The sequence below is a fragment of the Toxotes jaculatrix genome, chromosome 1 (assembly GCF_017976425.1).
Source record: "Toxotes jaculatrix isolate fToxJac2 chromosome 1, fToxJac2.pri, whole genome shotgun sequence".
NCBI classification, from domain to species: Eukaryota; Metazoa; Chordata; class Actinopteri; family Toxotidae; genus Toxotes; species Toxotes jaculatrix.
Genome location: NC_054394.1, coordinates 18704306 through 18713627, shown reverse-complemented (window position 1 = coordinate 18713627; position 9322 = coordinate 18704306). Strand labels below are relative to the sequence as shown.

Sequence of the window (9322 nt, the reverse complement as noted above, 5' to 3'; positions counted from 1 at the left end):
TAGGCGGCTACATTCAGAGGCCTCCGGCTACCTCCAGCAGTTGACTGGGGCTGCGGTGTCCGTGTTTGTTTGCCAATGTTCGGATAGGTTTTTGTGACATATAGGGCTTGTTGTAGCGTAGACTGTACTAACCGACCGTCGAAGGAGTCTGTGTTGCATTTTTTTTCGGTAAGTAAATTTCTCACTATTTTACCTGGATGTTTGCACTAATTAGCATGTATTAGCATATTTTGCCGCTGGCTTGTGGCTTAGTTGCCGATTTACGGTCGCTGCTGATACAGATAGAGGACCGGAGCAGCTAATGTTAGGAACGCTGTTGCGGTGTGCTCCGTGCTCTCAGATTCCGTTTATTGTGGGAATACAAGGCTACAATTTTATTTCGTCTCATTTTTCTGTTTAAAAAGTCCGACATTGCATGGACAGAGCAGCTCAGTCAGTAAGCGGCTCCTGTTGTTTGTGTGCTGCTGTAGTGGATAGTGGGTGGAGGCAGCGGTGAAAGCCGGTAAATACTGTGTGTCGCGGTCGAGCTAGTCGGGTCGGACTCGGGGACTGTCCTCTGGTGGATGTAGCTGCGTGTAGCTGCCGCTTAACTTGTTAGCCTAGCTGATTGGCTGATTAGCCTTAGGCTATCTCGGTTGCTCCGAGCTAAGTGGCCGGGTTCTCGGCCGGCTGACCCCGACTGACCCGTAGAGTAACAGCTTCTTCGCCAAATATAGAAAGTACACTCCTACTAAAATCCTAGTTGGCGCAGCTCAAATGCCCATGGTTTGGTTACGAAACCGACTCCCCGAAACCCATGGGTGACATCACGGGTGCTGCGTCCACGTTTTATACAGTCTATGGGACCCACCCACTCACAAAAAAGTTATATGCCCCCAGGCTTTTGTCGGCTTTCATTTGTTGTTTCGTATAATAAGAAGTCTTAAGTACGAGATAATTGGTGATCTCAACAGCCTCGATTGTCGGCAAATCTTTAACTTCCGTTGAAAACTCGCTCATCTTCATGAGGTACGGGTCACGTTCAACATACTGTTTGATAAATTGTGTGCATCTCCGTCTCGGGATCTAAACCCGTACTATACAATAGGGACTCTTTGCTATATATTTCATCTATTGACTTTGACATGTAACTTACTTCCTGCCTCCATGTGAAATCGCTCCGCCTACGTGCGTCATCGTGATCACGTGACTGAAACCCAGTTATTGCAACAATTTTCAATTAGTAGTTGAAGTCAACAAGTTGTATTAATGTTAGGGTCGCATATTTCCAGTTAAGTTACAAGCGATCAGAATGTCCTAAGTTAGTGACTCACTATGGTTAAAGTTTGTTGCTAAACTGAGTGTGTGTGTGTGTATATATATATATATATATATATATATATATATATTTATATTTTTATTTACACAAAAGTTAAGGATGCAAACCAAGAATTATTTCTTTCAAAAAAGAAAAGTTGTATTTATCAGTTGGGTCAATCTTAGTATGGTAAAGGAGCAGGATGTGATAAAGCACATCTCACACAATTCTTTATTTTTTTTTTATTTAACATTTTGTTGAAGCATCTATTTTTGAGTCAGTGTTTTGTTTGACCATCTGAGATAGAAAATAGGTGTTTACACTTTTTAAGTTCACTTCAAAGCACTTGATCTATCTTTACCAAAACACAGCATATGTGACAAGACAAAGTAAGATGTGAGAAACACATCTGCTGTGCCCAAAAAAAACTACACCCTAAACTAATTCCAAGATACACGGACAGAAATCCCTGGTTTTAATAGAAAATAAAAATGCAGATGTGGAGAGTTTTACAGTCTGTGAGGAAGATTTAATCACTGTCGTCGTCATCATTGTTGGAGCCTTCGGGTTCAGAGCCATTGTCAAAGCGGCGCGGGGAGCCCTCGTTGTCTGATCCCCCTTCAGATCCCCTGTCTGATCCTCTGTCTGATGCCGCGACGGGTGACCCACGCTGGGACTCGTCATCTGACCCTGACCGACTCCTCTTGCTCTCGTTGTCTGACTGATCCGAGTCGGACTGCCGCTGAACCCTCCTCTTCTTCACTGGACGGTCGCTACCGGAGTCGTCATCCTCAGAGCCTGCAGAGCGCCGAGGACTGCCCGCCTCGCTGCCCGAGTGGTTCCTTCCTCCATCCGAGTCACTGTCGGATGCAATGCGCTTCCTGTGGCCACCCTCATCATCAGATCCCGAACCACTGTCTCTTTGGTGTCTGTGTGGAAGAAAGTGCACCAATCAATATTCTGTTGATTTACTAATGTTTCCAGCACTTGATTGAGTATAAAACCTGACTTTGAGGACTGTGCTTTTACCTGTCCTCAGCTATTTTCAGTCCATCCTCATCTGAGGATTCAGAAGAGGAGATGATAGCCTTAGACTTGATCTTTCCTTTGAGAGATGGAGGCAAACGCTCAGGCTGGGACTAAAAATGAGAAAAATGTCAGAGTGCCAGAAGTTAGTCCTGAAAACGTATTTTTAAATGATTTAATCATGAGATAAGAGCACAACAAAGACTAAAAATGACCTTTTCGATCCTCTTGCGTTCTTTGGGTTTACGTTGCTTCTTGGGTCGTGATGCTCCTTCCTCATCATCATCACTGTCATCATCTCCTCCTGCCTTAGCAGGTCTGCAACACGGGACAGTTTTCGCTTAGTATCTACATTCTTCGCACTGCAGTCAAAATAAACCATGTTTGGTATTTACTGCAGAAGACTCACCTCCTCCTCTTCTTCTTCTTCTTTTCTCCGTCCTCGACCTCCTCCTGCTCACTGCCGCTTCCACCCTTTCTCTTCTTCTTCTTCTTCACTGGCAGGTCCTCGTCTGAGTCGTCATTAACAAACTCATCCATGTCACCTCCTTTCTTACGCTTAGAGGTAAAAAAAAAAAAAATAATAATTATAATAAAAAAAATAAAGAGTCTGTTACCAACTGTGCATTCAGTGCAAGTTAAGAGTCTGCTGATGAGTTCACTATCAGTGCTAACACTCACACGTCCTCCACCACCGCCACCACTTCCCTTCTTCTTTTCTTTGGGCATTTCCTTTGACCCCTCTGCGAAGGTGAGCAGGTTCTTGGTCTTCTCCACGTACAAAGCTCTCTGCTCCAGGAGCTTCTTCTGTTCCTCGGCCTCTCTGTTCCGTTTTTCCTCCTAACAAAGTTCAGGGGTGACAAGCCAACCCATTAATAAAAAGAGCACGTTGCTGTAAAACATGCTGAACATGAAACTTATTCATGGTGAGCTATTCCCCCAAATTTTTGGATGGTAGCAGCATAAGTACCTGTTCTTTTAACATCTGCTGGCGCAGCAAGTCCCTCTCCTGCTCCTGTTTGGCCCGAAGCTCCTTCTCCTCCTCATCCTGCTTTCTGGCTCTTGCCACGTGGTACTGAGCCTGACTCAGCAGGTCAGAGCACTGCCTGCAATCCCACAACACACCCATAACCCCAGTTATATTACAACCCACACTAAATGAACAAAACTCCAGTGCAAGGAAAACATGGTAAAACAATTAGTATCTGCTGATATTAGCTTTAAAAAATACTTCCTTTTATAGCTACTTGTACAAGTTCTTATAATTGTTCCTTGACAGCACACAAAAACCTTTAGTGTGTACCATGAGGAAAAATTCAGACTGACCTGGCCTCAGAAGCTGCAAGAGCGAGGTCAAACCTCATCTTGTCTCCGGCCTTGCTGAGGTAGCTGAAATACCTGCATGACGAGAAGGAGGCAGGTGAGAGATGTCAGGATTTGGCAGAGGACAGTCAGGAGTATCAGACTGCTGGTAGAAGGAATGATAAATCAAGTCTACCTGTGAGCCAGTTCAAGCTCTTTGACAGCACTGAGCACAGCCTTCAAGTTGCTCTTCTCATCTTTCAGCACAAGAGTGGCCAGTCTCTGAAGCACCAGGGCCACATTGAACATCAGCACCGTGTCGCTGGGCGCCACGTGACGGGCCTTGTTGGAAACATGTCCGAAAGACGAAAGTTATCCTCCCCTCATACTGAGGTATAAAATAAAACCCTTTCATCTTTTCTTAATGTTACCTTCAGTAGCATCTGCTTGCACTCTTGGAGCTTCCCACATTTGAAGAGCGCCCTCGCCAGGTACAGCAGCACCTCGGTGTTCTGATATTTGTAAAATTTCTTCAGGCAGTTCTCATACTGTGGGAGGAGATCAAAATCCTTCACTGCACACACCAAAGACAAAACCTTTGAAAAGGTTTTCACAAATGAGGCCCCTTACCATCTGCACAGCGCTGATGTACTGCTTCTGCTCGACATAGATGTGAGCCAGGTTTAGCCAGACGTCACTGATGTCTGCTGTGGCTTCCCTCACCTGCGCAAACACATCACGAGCTTCTCTGAAGTAGCCCTTGTGGGCAAGGACGGCACCTGGACAAAACAATTTTAGGTTTAATGGATCGTGAATATACAGCAGGATGAGCAAAACACATTTTAAAAAACAGGATAAAGCTATACAGACCAATGCCATTGGCAGCATAGAGGTTCTTGGCATCATTTCTCAGGACCTGTTTGTATATCGCCAGGGCTCGATCCTGGTGTCTTTTTTCCTGTTAGGACAACAACAACAGTGTTACTCCATTTGGGGATCTAAGGTTTCCCTTCACACACAGCGCTTTATCATTGAGACGTTCTGCCTCACCTGAACATAGAGAGCACCTCTATCACCATCAGAAAATTTATCAACATCCATTACGTTTTAGGGAAACAAGAAGTAGCCAAGAAGATGAGTGAGGCAATTGTTGAAAATAGTCTTCCGTTACCTTTTCCCGGTCTCTGGTGGGCTGGTGCAGAGTCTGCAGCCACACGTTACCCAGAGCCAGCATGGAGTAGGTGTCATTCTGTGTGGACGGCTGCTTCAGGATACGCTCGAACTTCTTCTGGCCCGGTCCCCATTCTTGCTTGGCCAAGTGAAGGTTTCCTATCAGGGACCAGGCGTCCGGGTGATCCTACACCAAACAGCCCAAACATCAAATAATGCCGAAGAGAGTTTTGCATCAGACTTTATCTGTTGATATTACAATATTCACACTCCAGCAGATGACAAAATACCTGATTGATCTGTAGGGCTTCTTTGAACCAGTCAGAGGCTTCGTAGAAGTTTCCTTTGTCACGAGCCATCGCTCCAAGACGCAAATAACCTGTAAGTCAAAAAAATGTAAATTATCTTTCAGAGCACAAACCTTTAACCTTCGCGGCCTCCTTCTTTTCATGAGTCATGCTTACAGTCCACATAGTTAGGATGCTCTCTGAGGATGTTTTTGTAAAGTTTCTCAGCTTCGTGGAATTCACACATAGCCTCGTACAGACGGGCCAGATTGTAGGAGGTGGTGACAGAAATGGCGTTGTAGTAATGCTCGTCATGCTCTCCCTCCGCTTTAGCCCGGTCCAGAGATGCCAGAAAATATTTCTGTAGGGAAGACATGACACCAACCATGAAACTGTTTATGCTAAATAGACAATATTCTTTATACTTCATGACTGATATTAAACTCTCACAGTGAAGGAAGCATTTTATTGTACCATCTATCCAATTAACATCCCGCATTCTCAGCTTGATTTTAGTCAATGTATTCCTCAGTAAATGTGCCTATTTTAGGACATCAGGGTATAGTAGCTCTGTTGGATGTTACCTTGGCCTCTCCCAGGTTGCCCAGTCTGAAATGAAGAGCCCCCAGGTTGTTGAGGATCTCGGGGGGAACGTCAGCTTGCACCTTCTCCTGCAGGATGCGGGTGGCTGTGCCGTAAGCGGACAGCGCTCCTTGGATGTCGGTCTGCTCCAGGATCTGAGCCAGCTCGATCCACGCCTCCACATCATCCGGGTACTGCTCTGTTACCTTCTTCAAGTGACCCTGGAGAACAAAAACAGTGACATATAAGTTAAAAAATATCCCTAAACGAACAGTTACATATTCCACAAGTCCAGCACAGTTTTCTGAGCCATGTGATAAGTGAGAGGATACATACTTTGGCGATGTCTCTTTTTTCCTGATCGTCAGATGTTGCATAGAGAGAACCCAGGATCTTCATAGTTTCGTAGTTATTGGGGTAGGCCTTTAAAACCTTTTCAAAGCACTGTGCTGCATTCTCCTTGTCTCTTCGATATACGTACATCTGTCCCAACCCAAAGAAGGGCAACACAAAGGTGGACGATGCAAACTGAGTGGCTTGGTAGTAATACTGAAATGCCTGGTCATAGTCCTCCTGAAGGAAAGGAGGAAAGAAAGAGCAGAGATATCAGAGACGTAAATAGACAACACAGTAAACTACCAGTACACAGGCACAGGGTTGGTATGGATCTTACCTGCACATGAAACGAGCGAGCTAGCTGGTAGCAGCTCTCAGCCTGCATGGCTTCGACTTCTGTGTTGTGGAAAGCATGGAGGGCCAGATGCTGCACTTTACTGTAGTCCTTTTTGAAGAAGAAGTGGTTGGCAAGGTGGTTGAGCACCATGGGGTTGCTGGGGTCGATGGTGTAGGCCCGCGAAAGGAGCTGCACTCCGTTCTTGATGGAGTCCGCCTCCTTGTTGTTAAGTTCTAAAACCGCCAAACCAACAAGAGCTCCCACACACTTTGAATTAAGCTCTAGGGCTCGACCGAAAGCCAAACGAGCCTTCTCCAGTTTGTTGAGCTTGACAAAGCAGTGACCCATCCCCAGCCTTACTTCCGCTGGTCAGAGACACAACAACAAGATAAGACATTAGATGAGGAATGATCTGTAACACATTATAAACTGCAGCAGTAGATGGATCACAGATATTTGGGTGTCAGCATCAGTCTTTACAAAAAGGAATTACAGTCCAAACATCACTCTGTATCAATTTATCATTTATGTCATTTTTCAATGCAAAACATTAGAAATAAAGATCTGATGCTTTTCTCCATTTCATTACATTGTAAAATTAATATCTTTGTCTATGTGAAGAAGTGAACACCTGGCCTCAAAAATCTTGTACTGGCCAAGCTCTAGTAGCAGCAGCAACAATATTAATATCACCATAGTTGTTAGGTACAGGGGTGTGAGTTCAAGATAATACATGTAATTTGTTTACCTGGGCAGCCCGGGTTTGTACGTAGAGCCTTTTTGTAGTATGCCAGTGCTCCTCTGTAATCCTTTTTATTGAAGGAAATGCAAGCCTTACCTGTTGAATGACAATGGTGTGATTATTTTGGTCAATCACAGCTGTCAAGATCAGTCTCAGTCTCTTTTATATTCAACTTACCAAGCAAAGCAGGGATGTTATTGGTGGACTGATTGAGGACAAAGTGGAACTGAGCATCGGCCTGATCCATCTTGTCTCCTTCCAGCAGGCAGAAGCAGGCTCTTCCCAACAAATGGTTCTGATTGACACAAGAAGATGTTATATTTACTTAAAATGCAAATATATTGGAGCTATGATGGTAGTTTTTTTCTCGACAGACATGTATCTTACCTGGTCATACATGATGATCTTGTCTGCCATAGTATAAAGCAGCGTGGCCTGCGTGATGAGCTCTTTCTTGGCATCTTTGTTTTTCTCTTTACGAGCTTGCTGGACATAGTAAGCTGCCAGTGTGTCCAGACAGGTCATCTGGTCTTTCTCGTGGTCTCTGTAGTCGAGGTTTCCATCAATACGAGCCGCCTCTAAAAGCTTGACAAAATCCTCTGTTTTGCCCTGCTTGTAGTACTCCAACTGAAAAGAACAAATGGTCTGAGTTTAACACTGTTTTACATGGATCAAGTTTGATATCTGGATTTTGTTTGGCTTCTTCATGATGCTAACATTCTACATAAGATCACAACAGTCTGTGGTAGCTCTACTGACTCACCGCTAAAGCGATCCATATGTGCAGCTGCGTGTGTTCCTGCTTCAGGATACTGATGACCTCATCTCCTTCTGGTAGTTGGTCAAAGTCAAGCTCGATAACCTACAAGATGCAGTTTATCATAAACGTCTGACAAAACTCATACTCTGTGCATCGTTTAAGAGGGTTATGAACGACAGATGCGTACTGTGAGACAACATCAAATAAGTGTTTTCATAATACCATTTAAACTCTGGTAACTAACCCTTCTACATCTCTGACCTTTGAACCAATATGACAAAGTGCCTTTTTTTGTAAGTCTTTTTACTTACTGTATGCTCTTGTCTAGGTTTTTAATCCCTTAAGAGTGTTTCAATGATTTTAGAAAAAACATACAATATCACAATAAGCTGAAACTATGCAGCCTAATACAGCAGTCCTGCTGCAATAAGCCCTACCTTAATAAAGGTTCAGTGTTTATACAACATGTTATTTTGGGGGCTGTAGTGATATTGAATTGCACTGTTATACTGAAACATTTTTCTAATACTTTGTCCAAGCCATTTATGTCAATATAAGTGATCTAAATATTATAAACATCTCTCTGTATAAATTCAATTTGCATGAAATTAACTGATAATAACTATTAATGTCATTACTTGAAAGTGTCCTCAGTTTAGTGCCTGAAACTTTTGTACAGTATTGTATTTACTGTGACAGCGAATTTTATCCACTTCTATTATGAATTAAGATCCAAATGTTTCAATACTTTTGATGCCTTCTCAAATTAAAATAAATATTTAACGATGCAGCTGTAACTTACACCACAGATATGACAAGTTCATAGATTAAAACAGGATCTAATTTGCACTGCTTCCCTCCGAGCAGCACTGACAGAAAACATCACAATAATATGGACCAGAGCCTGAACTCATATCTCTGTACAGATATACTGTTTTCAAATGTTAATATGTCTGTACTTGCTGCTCCGAGCCTCGCCGATGTTTATCCTTCAGGTATCTACATCAAAAACGACACTGAGATGTACGGATCATTACCAAATGCTAGCGAGAGTTAGCATTATCGGCTAGTAGCCTTAGCATGGCGCGATTCACTTCAAACAATAAGTCAAGTTTATATGGGCTTTACCTCATCTGTGTCCCGTAGAGGGATCTCAATCGAGCCCCGAGACATATTGACGGAAGACAAATCCACCTGAAGTTAGACTTATTTGAAAAACAAAATCTCCTGCTCGTTGTCTGTTGGCAGCTACTTCATGCTTCCGATTGGAAACAAACATACGGACAATGCAACAGAAATTGTGTCCGGCCAGATTAATGGACGCCAGAAAGGTTCCGCTCCACCGGGAGTTGAAGACACGACGTTCTCTGATGGAAACACGGCTGTACACTGCAAAAATAGTAGGTTTTACTTAAGTATCAGTTGTAGTATTACCGTGAGTACTTTTAGTGAGTTTTCAGTAAACCTAATGCGATTTGGTATC

The 9322-nt window shown here is 43.5% G+C and overlaps 1 protein-coding gene across 1 annotated transcript; it reads right to left on the bottom strand.

Moving 5' to 3' along the window:
- Positions 1-1462: 1462 nt before the first annotated feature.
- Positions 1463-9111, bottom strand: ctr9 (CTR9 homolog, Paf1/RNA polymerase II complex component). Its single transcript, XM_041042441.1, has 22 exons — positions 8968-9111; positions 7843-7941; positions 7467-7706; positions 7257-7374; positions 7086-7175; positions 6338-6702; positions 6001-6237; positions 5667-5885; positions 5260-5443; positions 5086-5174; positions 4797-4982; positions 4496-4583; positions 4256-4404; positions 4057-4173; positions 3822-3967; positions 3650-3721; positions 3294-3429; positions 3005-3163; positions 2733-2881; positions 2539-2641; positions 2327-2436; positions 1463-2226 (listed from the first exon to the last, which is right to left on the bottom strand). Exons 1-22 carry the CDS (start codon positions 9010-9012, stop codon positions 1827-1829), a joined length of 3501 nt encoding a protein of 1166 aa, XP_040898375.1. The 5' UTR covers positions 9013-9111; the 3' UTR covers positions 1463-1826.
- Positions 9112-9322: the final 211 nt, after the last annotated feature.

What these genes read in the sequence shown, in the direction of transcription:
- ctr9 (XM_041042441.1), bottom strand. Translation starts at nt 9,012, where the DNA reads ATGTCTCGGGGCTCGATTGAGATCCCTCTACGGGACACAGATGAG. An exon ending in GTGGCGGTGGTGGAGGACGT is followed by an intron (nt 2,882 to 3,004) that starts GTGAGTGTTAGC and finishes TTTACCTCTAAG; the next exon opens with CGTAAGAAAGGAGGTGACAT. An exon ending in CTGAAAATAGCTGAGGACAG is followed by an intron (nt 2,227 to 2,326) that starts GTAAAAGCACAG and finishes TCTTCCACACAG; the next exon opens with ACACCAAAGAGACAGTGGTT.